We start from the raw sequence: 17,868 nt of genomic DNA on the forward strand, positions 1-17,868 counted from the left end.
AAATGATTATACCAACAGGGAAATGTTGATTTTCTCTCTCAACTTGCTATTGGGCCCAATCCCAATTCAACACTTAATAATATGTTTCCAGTAGGACAGAAAGGTCATGCAAACCCTAAATGATTTTCTTATTACATGTGACACTGTGGCACATACTCGACTAGAGTATCACTCTTAAGCTGGAGAACTGATTAATTCAACTGCAGGTAGTCTGAGCACTTAACCACTATGGTCAATGACGTCTCACAAAATTATATCACCCTCCAGCACAGACTAGCACTGGTCACTGGTATTTCATTACTAAAAACACATAACAGGCACCATCATGCTGTCATCTCTCAATGCCTGTGTAAACAGGTCTTGGTGCTGCTCTATCACAGCCACTAGTGGCTAACATAAATGAATGCCCTTGTTAGGCATAGTGCATACTGATTAAATATCAACACTGAAGTCTAACACCTGGTAAAAGCATGTCCATGATATATAACTTGGCAGGTGAAATCTCCTCAGTCATTTGCACTGTGGCACACAAAATGTTGGAGCACATTCATATTCATTTAATGGGTTTATCCCTAATATCATGAAACTTCAATTATAGATACAAATAACAGAAATCATTTTGTTAATGAAATGTTAGTTGAGGCCCTAATAAAAAATGTTGCACCTGAAGACCTCCCATGCACAATCATAACCAACAATTTGCAATTTGGCACAGGTAATATTCATCGGTTTTCAAAATGTATTGTATCCAAATGGCATGACCACATGACACTGGTTCCAATTAATACCCAATTGAGTATCAGTCTTAAAGGCTGGTAAAAACTTTCACAATAGCATTGTCCAAGGTCATGCAAGATTTTAACTTTCAGTGCCATCTTCACATTGATTCTCAAGACATACCAGACAGCACTGATAGGAGGTAGTAACCCGGCAGAAATCCTCCAAGGGCAGTCACACTGCCCCCTGACCCCCACCCTCCCCATCACGGTGTTTGGTACAACTTTCAACATCCTCGGATGAAATTTCATGGTATTATGCTCAGTAGTTGAATTTAGGCAGCAGTATAACGTTGTACAGTGTGTGAATGCTTAGAATCTAGTACTGTGCAGTGACTTCCTGCAAAACAAGGTTTGACGCCACACAAAATTCATTCTAGGTTCATAAATATGTATGACGATTTTCCTCCTCCAATTTCCACCACAAAGAATTGGACTGCCAAATGTAAACAAGGTTGTAAAAGCGTTCAGCGTAATCTGTGTGAATGATGTCTGAAAATTGCAAACACAACCAATATCAAATTAAAATGTACACAATATGAAAAAATTGTGTCATACTTCCAAGAAAAATAAGCTACTTTAGCAACATGATACAAATTATCTGAAACATAGTAAAAATGAGACTGCAAAAGCAAATCAGGTAAGAGAAGGAATTTATTTGAAGGTAGATAATGAACTGATCAAAGAAAGCACCAAAATTGCAGGCACATTTAACAGTTTTTTACTGTCAGTAGCAGACAATTTTGGTTTGAGTACTAGATAGCCTACAAAGACAAAGAAAAGCCTACCAAAGCACATCTGATGAAATTCAAATTCATCCTATGTATCCAAAACAAGTTTTCAGAATAATCTACCCTCTTGATACTAAATATTCACCTGGTCATGATGAAATCTATAGTACAATAATTCAACATAATAACATAAATTAGAGGAAAACTCAAACAAGAAAACTTACAAATTCATGAGATGAACTTGCTGACCAGTTCATACTTTTAGGAGATGAAAAATGCAGTAATGTCTACAGAAAGACATAAAAACACCTAGCTTTTCAAACTAATAATTCCTTCATAAGGGAGGAGAGAGGGATAGGTTGGGGAAGGTCAAAAAGGACAGGTCACTCAGACCTCAGGTTAAGAGAGACCCACCCATAGGGGGATGAATGCTTCAGTCCATTATTGTTCCTAGGTTTTTATTCCATAGTTAACAAGAGTTTCACATTTGAAAACGCTTTGAGTAGGTAAAAAATTCAGTTTGGATTCTATGTCAACTAGATGTCACATAACTTGCTTTCTTCTAATAGGAATAATATGGAACACAATACCTCCAATACAACCTCTAGTAAGGCAACAGTGTGTTCACATCAAACTTATGGTCAAGACTCCTTTAGTTTACTTATCTACTGTAACTTACCGATACAACAAAATGTACATATTGTGCTATTTCTCATTCTCTTATTTACATACTCATGAAACACCTGATTGTTCAACAATGGTAGAAGGTAACAATTATGTTATGAGGAAATTAAATATACCTGTGTATAGTATGACACAAACACCACACGCTCCTTAGTTTGCCTCAAATATTGAAGAAGACGTAAGACAATAATAAGCTTTCCAGAGTTTCTTGGACATGTTTCAAGAATTTCAGATGACAACATATGCATCAGTTTCATTTCAAGTTCTTCCTAGAATAAATTAAAATAAAATAAGTGCCATCATTGTCATATAAACAAGTGTGTCACAACATCACAGAACAAGGTACAAGCCTCACCTCTATGACACTAGACTTAATAAGCACAGGATGATTGCAAATTTTCTTAAGTAAAGTAATAATATTGAGGTGCGGAACTGATTCCAGAGAAATTAAGTTTTCTTTCCGCGAGTCCCAGTAATCAATCACTGCTCTGTACATACTGATCTGAAACATGTTTTTAAAGTCACTGATTAACACCAATTAAAGATCTTAAAGTAGTTTGTAGTATAAATGATGAGCCATGTAGTCACTGTTAGCAGAATTAAAAAATTGCTATCGTTCATACTGTTTAAGTTACTTTACAAATCTTATTTAAAAACTTGGGTTGCCAGATCCTCTCTTTTTTCCAGATTTATCTGTTCTTTTTTTTCTTATATCTTTTTTCGTCTAATTTAGGTATGCTATTTTTTCTTTCCTTCTTGTCTTTTAAGTTCATGTTCATATAAACAATTCCCTGAATTTCAGAAGAACTTTAAATGCTAGGGAAGCATAATGCTTTTGTTTGCATGGATATATGTATAATAAATGATTGTGGGGTCATATTTATGCATTGGTAACACAAGCAGAGAATAAATACATAGCGACTAGCATGAGACTAAAGTCTGTATACTTAGTACAGGAATTTTGTCCTTATTCTTATTGAGAATTTGGTAGGCTTCACGATTGTAACATATTTATTTCAACAGCTGACATCCGTAGCAATCTAACAGTTACTTTTAGTACAAAGTAATGCTAGTAGGTGTCAATTTGTAGCAAAAGTGGTACAAAGATACCCTGACTGATAAACATTTATCTTGACTGAGTGTAAGTATAGTACCAACAATAATGAGGCAGTAGTTTCCATTTTTTTTTAAATTACCATATCCACCTGAATGTAAGATGGATTGAAGGCTTACTAAGAAAGCACAAAGCAGTGGTTTGGTAAAATAAAGTAACACATATAAATAATAATAAATACAGTAAAATATACATCATTTCACATAAAACTTTCATGCTACATTTTTTTCTTTCTTATCTCCTTTTCTGGAAAAACTTACATCCAAAGCTATTCAGTGTGTAATAGTAACACCTTATCCTATTTCTGAGCTCCACATTACTTGTCACAAGGGGATACTTATTCAGTTGTTCACAGTAGAAAATGAAAACCAGACATTGCGGTCGTGGTCCTGATATCAAGCTGATAATGTGTGTAGTGTTACATTATGAAACAATGCGTATATAGTGTATGCAGTGTGTCTACCTCTACATCTACCTCTACACTCTGCAAACCAGTGTACGGTGCATCATGGAGGGTGTGTCCCTTTGTAGCAATTATTAGGGTTTCTTCTTGTTCCATTCACATACGAAGCACAAGAAGAATTGTTGTCTGACTGCCTCTATGCTTCCAGTAATTATTCTAGTCTTATTCTCACAATCCCTATCTAAGTGATAAGTAGGGGATTGTTGTATATCCCTAGAGTAATCATTTAAAGCTGGTTACTGAAACTTCATTGATAGACTTTCTTGGGACAGTTTATTTATGTCTGTCTTCACGGGACTTCCAGTTGAGTTCCCTTAGTATCTCTGTGAAATTCTCCCACACATTAAACAAATCTGTGGCCACTCATGCTGCCCTTCACTGCATACATTAATTATCCCCCGTTAGTCCAATCTGGTATGGGTCCCACACACTTGAGCAATATTCTAGAACCAGCAATATGAGTGATTGGTTTGTAATCTCTTTTGCAGACTGATTGCACTTCCCCAGTATTCTACCGATAAGCCAAAGGCTACCACCTTCTTTACCCACAACTGAACCAATGTGATCATTCCATTCCCTGTGCTGGGACTAGTAGTGAAAAATGGATGAACAGTGTAGCCCTAGCCTAATACATTATTAGTTAGCTTCTTTGTAAACAGTATTGAACACTATGAATAAACTGGATAAGGTAGTGCTGTTTTGAACAGTTGGCCTTGCTTTCAGAAGGGAGATGGCTTCATTCTTCAGCTAGCCATATAGATTTGGTTTCTCATGGTTTCCCTATATGTGTGTGTATAAAAATTACATTATTTATGTTGTTCTTCAATTATAATAATAAGACATGTCTAATACCCTTGTAAAAGTAATCTACAGATGAATAAAACTGCTGCTGTTGCTGCTGCTGCATCTGCTGCTGCTACTACTACTACTACAAGTACTATAACCTTGATAGAAAATTATCTCCTTTTTTAAGAGGTTTCTTCAGAATTTTTATTCTAATTTATTCTGACTAATCAATATAAAGTATCTGTCTAAAAAAGTTATCATTATATCTACTATCAACTTATCCCTTTTATTAGTTGTCTACTTCTGATAATACGAGGAGAAATAAAATAAACAAAAAGAAATGGTTTAAGTTAATTATTATTTTCACTTCCTTTATTGATTACTATATAAGTCAGTCATCTGTCGTGTCACTATCCCTAACAATAGTACTACTACTACTACTACTACTACTACTAGTAGTAGTAATAGTAGTAGTAGTACTAGTAACAGATCAAGTAGTAGTAGTAGTAGTAGTAATAGTAGTAGTAGTAGTAATAGTAGTAGTAGTACTAGTAACAGATCATGTAGTAGTAGTAGTAGTAGTAGTAGTAGTAGTAGCAGTAGTAATGATAATAATAATAATAATGATAAATATATGTGTAGTTGTAGTAGTAGTAGTAGTAGTAGTAATAATAATAATAATAATTATTATTATTATTATTATTATTATTATTACAGATGCAGACAGATGGGGTATGCAAATCTTTTCACAACAGAGTAAGGATCCACTGGTTCAGCATGGATATTGGCAGTTATTTTCACTTTCTTAATGAATTTAAGAAAAAATCCTTGTATTATAGTCACGTAAATAAAGTGATTGGTTTGTGTGTGTGTGTGTGTGTGTGTGTGTGTGAGAGAGAGAGAGAGAGAGAGAGAGAGAGAGAGAGAGAGAGAGAGAGAGAGAGAGAGAGAGAGAGAAGGGGGGAAGGGGAGGGGGAGAGAAAGAGAGAGGGAGGGAGGGAGGGAGCGGGGGGGAGAGGGAGGGAGGGAGGGAGGGAGCGGGGGAGAGGGGGGAGATGGGGAGAGAGAGGGGGGGAGATAGAGAGAGAGAGAGAGAGAGAGAGAGAGAGAGAGAGAGAGAGAGAGATCCTTACAATCAGTTGGCACCATGATCTCATGATATTACCTGACAAGCTGAAGTAATATAAAAGTCTCAAGTTTTCAAACAGGTGAGGTCAAAAAAAAATGTATGAAGTTTCAATGAGTGTCAATGAACATTTGTAGCCTAAGGCTTGTGGATAAAGGTTATAAAAACAGTACTGTGTTGTTTCAGAATACCAGATATATTCTCTTTAGACTGAAACATAATGCTGAACACAGTTTGAATGAACCTCGTATCTTCAATTTTTTAAAGACTAGTGTGATGTGCAGGCCGAGTGGTCACTGGCACAACATGATAAGCAAACAATTTAAATTAAGACCAGTAACAGCTTCATAAAGAGAGGCAGTGGCTGTATTTGAGATCCAATTCTTGTCACAACACACTTTTTTTTCAAATGCGCAAGTAATACAACAATGAGAATATATTTATGCATATAAAAAGTAACTATTACAAAAATAAATTATATGTTTATTTCAAGTAATTTCCATCACAAATTTTTCTTATGAATTAAATCAAACACTAAACCAAATTCTCTGATTTCCAAATATCCTGTTTTGTAAATCTATGAATATGGTTTTAAGATCTGCTCCTGGGATAAACAAAACATAGTGGTAAGAATAAATAATAACTACAAGTGTATTATATGAAATCAACTATTTACAGTAGTATCTGAACTCACTTCATTATGAAGCAATAAACTTTTGATTAGACATTTTGTAGTCACTAGAGAACAAAAGAAAATAATTTAAATCCTTATATACTAGAAAAATAAAATTAGAAATAACTACAATAGGGGAAAAAAAGATAATTCAGCAGGAACTTGAAATTTCTCAGGCTCAAGAGATACGAAACATTACCTTGGTCAAACAAGAAGGCAATGAGATTCAAAAACAATGCAAAAACATGATGGAATGGAATAATCATTACATATCATTTAAATAAGTAAATAATTTCATGACAAAAATGAGATACATGCCAGTTTCAATTTTTCCTACTGTACTTAGTGAGGGAGAAAATGGGGCCATATTGCCAATGCAAGTTTGTCTTTAAACAATGGAAAAACCAGGGTGGAATGTAACAATATTATGAAAAGGATAGTTGCTACTCACCAAATAGCGGAGAAGCTGAATCGCAGATAGGGGCAACAAAAAGACTGTCACACAACAAGCTTTCGGACAACAAGATCTTTCTCAAAAATAGATAACAACAGTTAACACACACACACACACACACACACACACACACACACACACACACACACACAAACACACACACACACACACACACATAGACACACTCACGTAAATGCAACTCACACACACATTACCATAGTCTCTCACAGTTGAAGCCTGACTATGAACAGCAGTGCATGATGGGAGAGGCAACTGGGTGGGGGTAAGGAAGATGATGATGATGATGATGATGATGATGATGATGATGAGTGGTTTGTGGGGCACTCAACTGCATGGTTATCAGCTCCCATACAAATTCCCAACCTTTGTTCAGTCTAATCTCGCCACTTTCATTAATGATGACGAAATGATGAGGACAACACAAACACCCAGTCATCTCGAGGCAGGTGAAAATCCCTGACTCCGCCGCAAAATGAACCTGAATCCCGCGCTTGGGAAGTGAGGACACGAATGCAAGACCACGAGCTGCGAACGGAGTAAGGAAGAGGCTGGGATGGAGAGAGGGAGGGATAGTAGGATAAGAGTGGGGGACAGTAAATTGCTGCTGCGGGAGTGTGCAGGGGCGAGATGGAGAGAGGGTAGGGCAGTACAGTCGGGGGATTAGACGGAGGGCGGAGGGATGGAGAGGGGGAGAAGTTAAAAGCCTGGGTGCATTTGTGGAATGGAGGGCTGCGTAGTGCTGAAATGGGAACACGGAAGGGGCTAAATGGGCAGTGACAATGTCTAACGAAGGTAGAGGTCAGGAAGTTTTGGGAACATAGGTTATATTGCACGGAGAGTTCTCACCTGTGCAATTAAAAAAAGCTGGGGTTAGGTGGGAAGGATCCAGATGGCACAGGCTGTGAAGCAGTCATTGAAATTAAGAACTTCGTGTTGGGCGGCATGCTCATCAACAGGGTGATACAGTTGATTTTTGACCACAGTTTGTTGGTGACCACTCTTGCAGACAGACAGCTTGTTGGTTGTCATGCTGATGTAGAATGCAGCACAGTGGTTGCAGCTTAGCTTGTTGATCACATGACTGGTTTCACAGGACTGCTTTTGATGGGATAGATGATGTTTGTGGCCAGAATGGAGTAGTTGGTGGTGGGAGGACGTATGGGACAGGTCTTGGATCTAGATCTATTGCAGAGATATGAGCCATGAGGCACGGGGTTGGAAGCATGGTTGGTGTAGGGATGGATGAAGATATGTAAGTTCGGTGAGTGGCAGAACGCCATTGTGTGGTGTAGGGGATGGTTAGTGGGTAGGACACTCCCCATTTCAGGCCATGACAAGAGGAAGTGAACAGGGCATGACAAGAGGAAGTCGAAACCATGGCAGGGACTGTCATTCAGATGCTCCAGTCCTGGGTGGACTGAGTCACGAGTGGAATGCTCCTATGTGACTGGACGGTGGGGCTTCAGAATGTGGTGGGTGACTGGAAAGATGAGGCACAGGAGAGCCCTCGATGCGTTCTGAGAGGGACCACTCATCACTGCAGTCTGCACGAATAGCCTCCGACAAACTGTGGCCAAAAAACAACTGGATCACCCTGTTGCTGAGCACGCTGTCCAACATGATGTACTAAATTTCAATGACTGCTTCGCAGCCTGTGCCATCTGGATCCTTCCCACCAACACTAGCTTTTCTGAATCGTGCAGGTGGGAACTCTCCCTGCAATAGATCCTATGTTCCTGTACCCCTACTGGTCTCAACCTTTGTTAGACAGTCCTTTTCTGCTACCCCCCCCCCCCACCCAACCCCCCCTCCTTCACAGCAGAGCTCTCCGTATAATCTCCCGAATGTACCTAGCTGCTGCGTTACAATCTCTCTATCTCTTCCCTGCATATTCCTGCAGCAGCACTTTACCATCCCCCACCCTTACCACTCCACCCCAGCCTCTTCCTTACCCCCACCCAGTTGCCTCTCCCATCATGCACTACTGTTCATAGCTAAGCTTCAGCTACCAGACCCCGTGGTCTTGTGTGTGTGTGTGTCTCGTTTACCTGTGTGTGTGTGTGTGTGTGTGTGTGTGTGTGTGTGTGTGTGTGTGTGTGTGTGTGTGTGTGTGTGTGTATTTTTGACAAAGGCCTTGTTGGTCGAAAGCTTATTGTGTGACAGTCATCTTTGTGCCTATCTGTGACTCAGTGTCTCCACTATATGGTGAGTACCATCTGTCCTTGTCATAATATTGTTACAAGTTTGCCTTTAGTTACTCATCAACATGATGAAATGTGAGTTTTATTAGTAATTACTTTGCATTATTGCTTAAAACTTTTTACTTGTTTTTAATGGATGGGGGTCATCTGAAGAGTAGGGTGCTCATATTTCTCACTCTATCATATTTTAATAACTTTTTGATAAAATAGTGTTTCTAGAATATAAATACAAGGCACTGGAAATATATTTAGTTCTTTCAATATAAGTTTGACAGTTGACTATTATTATTATTATTATTATTATTATTATTATTATAAGCCTCTTTTGCATTAGAAAACTATTCTTGTGAATAGCCCCCAGAAAACAATACCATGTGCAATCACTGAATGTGCAAATCCATAGTACAAGTTTGCATAAAGTTTATATCACATGATTCTCTAAGGATTCTGAAATCATAATAAAGACTGCTCAGTTCTCTTTGCAGTGTGCTATCAACATGCACTCCGAAAAATCTTATCTTTTGTTCATTCCAGCTTAGGTGGTCTAGAGGATCCTATGTGACCATCTCTGATTGCAAATTTGCTAAATTATCAAGGAAAGATACACAAAATTCTAGCTCAACAATTTTAATACTTTGTGAGTTGGAATATCATAAGTAAAGGGCAATACAATAATGTGAGACAGTCGAGTGGGAAAAATCTCTAAAAATATCATTTGACATGTAATTACCCCTCTGTTATTTATTCAATTTCATTGCCATCAATTTTTACGAGTTCCACATAGGCAGGATGGATGGAAGAGCATACGAACTTCCCTGCTTGTACTTAGCAGCAATTCCTTCTTTTGCTCTCTGCATAGAACCCATTTGGATGAGTCATTTGATTTTGTATCTCAGTTGAGCAGTTGAGTTAGACTGAGAGAACAAATCTGTGTTGTCTGCAAGTGAAACAAAATAAGTATTTACAAGGCTTAATGGGAGGCCACTGATATAAAGTAGAAAAGAATGCTGAGCCTTCTGGGACACTGAAGCTTACTGGGGCTTTTCAGAGTCAATTTCTCTGAATTCCCGGGTTCTGATTCCTACTATTTAGTTTCAGATGGTGAGATATCATTGAAGCCACTGATTTGTTATATCTCTGATGCCACCCGAGTTTTAATTCTTAAGCGACAGTGTGCAATTAACAAGATCAAAAGCTTTACTTTGGCCAATGAGAAGTCCAAAAGGAAGTTCCTTTTGACTGAAAAATCTAATAATGTGGTCAGTAAAACCTAAAAGTGCACTGTTAACAATGCCACTTTTACTAAATACATACTGGTGACTGGTCAGTGCTTTTATTTTGTTGAAAAAAACTGTTATTGGAGTGTAGATGACATTTTGAATTATCTTATATACAGGATGTAAAAGGTACAAGCTACCAAAAAAATCCCTGTTAGTACAATACAAGTAATTCATTTAAAACATGTAGTTTGTCCATTTCCTATGGTTGTCCCAGCAAAAAAAAGAGGGTTCATCTCAGGCAACATTTTTGAACAAGTAGACACCAAAGACTGCACCAGGATTAGGTATGACCTGTGTAAACATTATGTACATTAGACTGGTAGAATTCATTAAACAGGATCAAAACACTACAGGGTGCCTGCTGTGCCCCAACACAGGTGCACTCATTTAAGCAATCATTTGATGTTCTTTACAGCTGCGCTTACTAACATTGTTAGCATCAGTTGCAAACATATAGGCAACCAAGGCCTGCATGTATGAGTCATTGTAATATGCCAATCGTCAACACTCAAAGAGTTACCTTTGTAAATGTTACTGCAACTCTGTTGAATGTTAGGATGGAAAGGAGATTTACTGCCAATCAACCATGAGATATTCATTAATTTATGGCGAGGCAAAAGGTATTGCGAATGCAGCTGTACGAATTTATCTGGAACACTTGCCACAATGAAGACTTTCTGCATGATCAACATTTGCTGCCATTCGCCAAAGGTTTGCATCATCATAATTCTCTACTGTTACTCAATTATTCTGCAATTCATTCATGGTGGAGTACAGTAGTGATCTTTACCTTTCTACATTTATTATGCATGCAAAACATATTGCCTGTTCTGATATGCTTTCTATTATTATTACATAAATCATGACAGAATACAACTTATCAGTATGTATTTAATTTGCATAGAAACTGGCTCTTCATTGCCCCGTGTGGAAGGCAGAGGCCCTCAACATGAAGAAAGTACACTGGAAGCTGAGGAAAAAATTCTGGACCACATCCACGAAGATCCTAATCAGAGTACTAGAAGCATTATCCACCAAGTGGGTGTATCACACTCTGTCATTCATCACACTTGGAAAGAAGAGTGTCTGCGGCCTTACCACATTCACCATGTATAAGTGTTGGAAGAACAAGATTTCCTTTGTGGCAAGGACGCTCACAGTGATTTTTGTTACAAAGTGTGCAGCAGAATTCTATAAACAAAATACTTGTTATAGATAAAGTGTGTTTCACTCACAACAGAATAAATGATTTCCATAACATGCAAATGTGGAGCATAGACAATCTGCACCAAGCAATAGCAACATATTATCAGTGTTCCTTTTGCATAAATATATGGGCAGGTATAATTGATAATTACATTATCGGGGCTTAAGTTTTACCTGCGCAATTGACTGGCAACAATTACCAAACATTTATAGAGGAAACATGGCTACCAGCTTTATTAGAAGATATTCCATTGGTCATACATCATAACATGTGGTTCCTCCATGATGGTGCTCCACCCACATTGATCACAGGGTATGAAGGCTTTTGAATAGATATTTTCCAGGATGATAGACAGGACATTTTGGTTCCAAATTTATGGCCAGCATGCTGTTCTGATTTAAATACACTGGATTTTTGATACTGCGGCAAGATGAAGCAACTTTTTTACACTCAGCAAGTAAATAATGTGGATAGACTTACACAGAGGATTTTTGATGTTTCCAATACCATAAAGGCAAATGTGCATGTGTGTGAATGAATGTGATGAAACTGGGTTTGCCACAATGAAGCATGTGTGGAATCGAATGGTGGGCATTTTGAACACTTATTACAGTATCGGTGTAAAGAAAACAAAGTAATGTGGGTTTAATTTTTGTTACAGTATTGTTGTACGAAATGGAAACAATCTGAATTTAATTTCATTATGGTACTGTTGTCAAAAAAGGAAATAGATGATTGTAATTAACGCGCAACAAATTACATGGTAACTGATTGATTTTGTACCAAGAAAAACACATTTTATTTGATGCTATCTTTTCTTTATTGCCACAACTTTTGTTGTGGTAATATTGTAAAAGAGAAAACACCTGGTTGTACTTCATCATTAACACAAAACGAATTACACGTTCTTGACAACTCAATGACTTTTTACATGGCTTGTTTCGGTAACACCTGACCGCCATGCCACATCACTGTACATGTCCAATGTTTACATTTCTCTGGTTCGTTCATTACTTTTATCTGACTGCCACAGTGACATCGTTAATACACAAACATGGTCATGTACTGTCAACTGATAATAGAAACAGAAATGCGTCTACTATAATTCCTACAAATATCTGTTTATTAGGAATACAAAAACAAAGAATGTTATACAACAATATTTCATTAGACTTTTTTGTCAAGCATACCGAGGTGAACCACCTGTATAATTTGGCAGCTTATACTGTTTACATCCTGTATAGCTAGGAGAATGAGAACTGAGCCATAATTGTTTATATTATGGCTGTCCCCATTCTTGAAGACAGATTATCTTTGAGGTCTTTAATACTTCTGGGTATATCCTCCAATTATTAAACTGTTCATCAAATTACACAGATGTGACTCATGATTTTTAATACCTCTTGTTCAGTTACTAAGGTTAGACAATGCAAATGTCTACTGCTGAGAGTAAAGTTTTGAACAAATACTGGAGCAGTGATTCATGACAACAGATTATAAGGGAACATACAATAATACAAGTTAATAATGTGCTTATCCGTTTAGCATGTGAAACTTTTGTTGCATTTAGTTGTAGGTATTCACAAGCTCCCACTTGGTGTTCGTTCCTTTGGTGTTTTTGACACCTACCCCCTATATGAGTTTACTATATACTGATAGTTTCAGATTCCTAACCACTGTGCAACTCAGCATTTCTCCTTTCAACAAACATTGCCAGAGATGAAAGAAATGATAATTGACAGATACAACTCCTGGGCTTCACTGGGGATTGAACATGACACCTTCGGATTTGTATTCTGGCACTGCGTAAGAAGTGGTTGGGTTAGAACCCAGGACTATGGACACTTTTGAATACTAGTCAAAGATGCTACCCCTAGACCATGAATTTCAACAAAGCTGTGTGCCAGACAGAGACTCAAACCTAGAACCCTGACTTCAGCTCTACCAAATGAGCTACCCACGCACTACCTACAATACAAGAATGTACATATGTATGTACACTGATGAGCCAAGACATTATGACCACTGCTTAATAGCTTGTTTGTCCCTCTTGGAACAAAATACATCACTGATTCTGCCTATAAGGGATCCGACAGTTTGTTGGTAGATTGGTGGAGGTATGTGGCATTACATGTCTATGGACAGGTCATGGAATTTGTGTAAATATTGGGTAGCTGATATGCAAACGCAGTGATGGTGCCCTAGCGATCCAGATGGATTCCATAGGAATTACAAAAGACAAATGTGGTCACCAATACATCAATGCGAGTTCACTATAATGCTCCTCATACAACTGTAGCATGGTTCTGGCTCTGAGACCCAGAAAATTCTACTGCTGAAAGATGACATCGCTGTTGGAGAAGAGATCAGGTATGAAGGGGTGCAGGTGACTCACAACGTGTCTTTGAATATACTCTGTTCATCATAAGAATAAACCTGATGTAAACATTATGCCATGATTCTTCCGTGTTTGCTTGAATCTCACTGGATTTTGTTTCTCGTCCAGCAGAACCCAAGTTGTGATCAGTAGTCAAGTACGATCATAAGGATATGTTTTATGCTGTTTCACTCACATAGATTGAGTGATGATGGGTGGGACAACAGCTTTACTGCTGCACTAAATTTGGACAGCATTGGCCAATCAGCGGTCCATCTAGCCTGCAACGATGTGAGCAGTTGCAGTTCAGATGTAAAAAGAGATAGGCAAAGAAACATTATAGTTTTGAATGTTATTTAGATTTCCAGAAAGCCTTTGAAACCATTCCTCACAAGTGACTATTAATCATACTGCATGCATATGGAGTATCGACTCAGTTGTGTGAATCAATTTGTGATTTCCTCTCAGAGGAAAACAGGAATTTCACATGCAATAGCAATCTTCAGCGTAAAACACGCACCTGAAGATGACTGAATGGTTGTCAGCCAAAATATCGTGGTAAGAAGTAGATGTCAGACAGCTGCAACCCCAAAACTTCCTGGAATACTCTTTACACTGGGATAATTTCAAGACACACGTGTGTGAAGCATGTTAAATATATGTGGAATGCATGCAATGTATATGCACACAGGTGAAGCAGCAAGCATTAAGTCAGTAAGTAAAAACTCAAGTCAAAGGTAACCAGATGGGGATCAAGGTTTAACCTGATTGGCCATGCTGAGACTCAAGTTAGATTCGGCGTCCCCCCCTTTCCACTCTCCGTCCACCCTACTACCCTTGTGGCTCTCGGTACAGGTGTATCAACCCTGGCACAAATCTTTTTGACAATGTACCCTCAATAATATGGGTGCTAGGAGTATCTTACTGTCACAGTATTTTTTTATCATATAGCAAGTTATATGTGCACCTAATATTATATAGAAATTACTTCTGATGCTACATAAATATGCTAATATGTTACTGTTTTGCACTCTGTCCCAAACCCTAGGGGGTGAAATGTCATTGGAACTGTCACCAATGTGCCTAGAGACACACAAAACTAAAACTAAGTTGGCGTTATAGAATATTTTTATATGTTAAGCTTTCTCATAAGAACTCCCATCCCTTGTGATGGAAAGGGTGTACCTCCCCCACCTTACAACATGCTTGCATTGCTGCCAATCTGCAAACTTTATACAAGGTGACTTTTGGAGACGTATGGAAATATCACCTGCAGCAGATACGGCGAATTTACACATCAAAATTCCTATTCCTTTTTTCCAACCATTTAGTCAATAATTAACATTAAAGGTTTTTGTTTATTGCAATGATCGTTGGAAACCACGTGTGGCTGAAACTGGCAGTCCCACGGGGACAGTCAAAACAATGAGCAATTATTACACTTCCTGGTTACATTGACAAAATACATACTCAAGGAAAAGTATGTCAAATCAAATCAAAGACATCTGTCAAGTAATATTCCAGCTAAGCTTGGAGGAAGTATGGTTTTTCCAAAGTTTAAGATCTTATTTCATTTGGTTTACAACTGGAACATTTTGTCCATTTTGCTACCAAAATGCTTCATTTCAAGCAGCTTCACACAATATTTATAATAAGGCTATTTTACATTTGAACCCAGAGTTCTTTGGACTTTTGTTTGTGAGCCACAGAAAAGCAGCAATAGTTCTCTATGTATTAGTTCGGTGAAAATGGTACTAAATTTTGAGATTCCTTTCAGCATTACCTGTGTGTCATTTCACTTTCCATACACATCAAAAAGTCACCCTGTACACGCAAAAGACGAAAGCTTGGTACACCTCCTAACATATCCTCCTAACATTGTGTTCGATCTCCTTTTGCAAGCTTAATGCAGCAACTCGATATAGTGTGGACTCAACAAGCAAGTGCTCTGCAGAAACATTGAGCCATTCTACCTCTACTGCCATCTCTGATTGCAAAAGTGTTGCTGGTGCAGGATTTTGTGTGCGATCTGACCTGTACCATACATGTTCGACTGGATTCATGTTGGGTGATCTGGGTGGCCAAATCATTTGCTCAAATTGTCCATAGTGCCCTTCAAACCAATCATGAACAACTGTGGCCCAGTCACATGGTGCATAGTCATCCATAAAAATTCCATTATAGTTTGGGAACAGGATGCTGGAAATGGTCTACAAGCAGCTGAACATAAGCATTTCCATGCGATGGTTGGTTCAATTGGACCACAGAACCCAGGCCATTCCACATAAACACAGCCCATACCATTATGGAGCCACCACCAACTTTCAAAGTGCCTTGTTCACAACTTGGGTCCATGGCTTTTTGAGTTGGTTGGTTGGTCTGGTTTGGAGAGTAAAGGGGCCACACTACAGAATCATCAGTCCCTTTTTCCTCATGCAAACAGGTCTTGGGTTAAAACCTTTCACAAAAGGAATTGGAAAAAATAAAAAAAGGCATAAAACTAACTGGGAACCACAATTAAAGAGAAATCAAAAACAGCAAACAAAAAAGGGAAAACATACACAAAAAAGGAAAAAACATCAGTGAAAGGTATTAAAGTAATATAGCAGATGGCCTGGGCTGGCTGATCACAAGAATATAAAAGGATGAGCCAGCCACTCTCCATCACACTAAAATCTCCAGCCAAAAATGCAAGGCTAAAGAAACACAAATAGAGAACAGATGAACATCAAGGCGAACAAACAGCAAAGAAAGAGTGAGGAAGAGTTAAAAAAACCAGAGAGGGTAAAGGCCTGGGAGAGAAGGCCGGACTCCCACCCTTAGATTGAGCAATAAAAACTTCATGGCAGTCCTTACCAGGTTCCAGCACTGGAATGACTATACTTTCTCACCATTGTGACAGGAATTCACCATCACTGCAGAAGTATTGCAAGACAGCAACAATGTGGCCCTGGTAAACTGCTGACATATGTTTAATTACTTGTGGATAGATGCAGTTTGGTCCAGGGGATGTGTCAAGACAATCGGCAAGGGCACCAAGAAATTCCCACTCACTGAAGAGAGTGTTATATGGCTTAGGGTGGTATGGAGCAAAAAATAGGTATTCTTGTTCCACAGACTGTTTTAGGAGATGAAAGGTGGGGTGGTAATCCTCAGACGTAGAGGTGTGAGCAATACGCTTAGCAAGACACTCTGCGATTGCATCTGGGTCAGTGTATATAACCACATGTGTGAAATCCCAGGTATACCTGCAGGAGTCTGATGTCTGTAAAGGTGCCTTAGCTTAGTCCAAACCTGGGAAGAAGAGGTTTGTGTTCCGAAGGTACAGACATATTGTACCCAACATTTCTGCTTCTGTCATTTGATGAGTTGACAGACCCAGGCCAGGAGTCATTTGAAGACAATATGGTGCTCCAGGGACAGGTGCCGCTTGTGACATTGGAGGGCCCACCTATGGTCTTGAATGGCATCTGTGATTTCTGGCAACCACAAGGGCACTGTCTTCCGCTGGGGGCAACCTGACGAACAAGGGATGGCCCATTCAGCTGCAGCAGAAATGGTGGTAGTAATGTTCTATGTCACCGCATCGATGTTGCCATGCAATGGAACTCCAATGGTGGTGACAGAGATGAAAGCACAAAAGTCAGTCTTGCTAAGGGCCCAGCCACCCTGTGCAAGCATCCTGGTGAGTGACACTGCAGAAGGGACAAGAGGAGCAGAAAGTGGTCACTACCACACAAGTCGTCATGAGTTCTCCATTGGATAGATGGTAGGAGGTCAGGAATGGAAATGGAGAGATCAATGGCCAAGTACATGCCAAGTGCCACACTGAAATGAGTTGATGCTGATGATGTTTGATTTGTGGGGCATAACTGCACAGTCATCAGTGCCCATACAAAGTCCCAATTTTTTCACACACCAATGTTTTACGCACTCCAATCTAGCCATATCACAAATAATGATGATGATGATGAT

General features: G+C 38.8%; 1 protein-coding gene across 8 annotated transcripts in view; it reads right to left on the bottom strand.

Moving 5' to 3' along the window:
- LOC126355958 (DNA repair and recombination protein RAD54B-like) overlaps nt 1–17,868 on the bottom strand; it is a 385,308-nt gene that overhangs the window by 179,808 nt on the left and 187,632 nt on the right. For all 8 annotated transcript variants that reach the window (XM_050006553.1, XM_050006550.1, XM_050006555.1 and 5 more), the window contains 2 exons: nt 2,547–2,693; nt 2,308–2,460 (listed from right to left, as the gene is read on the bottom strand). In XM_050006553.1, coding sequence (XP_049862510.1) covers nt 2,308–2,460; nt 2,547–2,693 — 300 coding nt within the window. The remainder of the gene's footprint in view (nt 1–2,307; nt 2,461–2,546; nt 2,694–17,868) is intronic.

The sequence above is a fragment of the Schistocerca gregaria genome, chromosome 3 (genome assembly GCF_023897955.1).
Source record: "Schistocerca gregaria isolate iqSchGreg1 chromosome 3, iqSchGreg1.2, whole genome shotgun sequence".
NCBI classification, from domain to species: domain Eukaryota; kingdom Metazoa; phylum Arthropoda; class Insecta; order Orthoptera; family Acrididae; genus Schistocerca; species Schistocerca gregaria.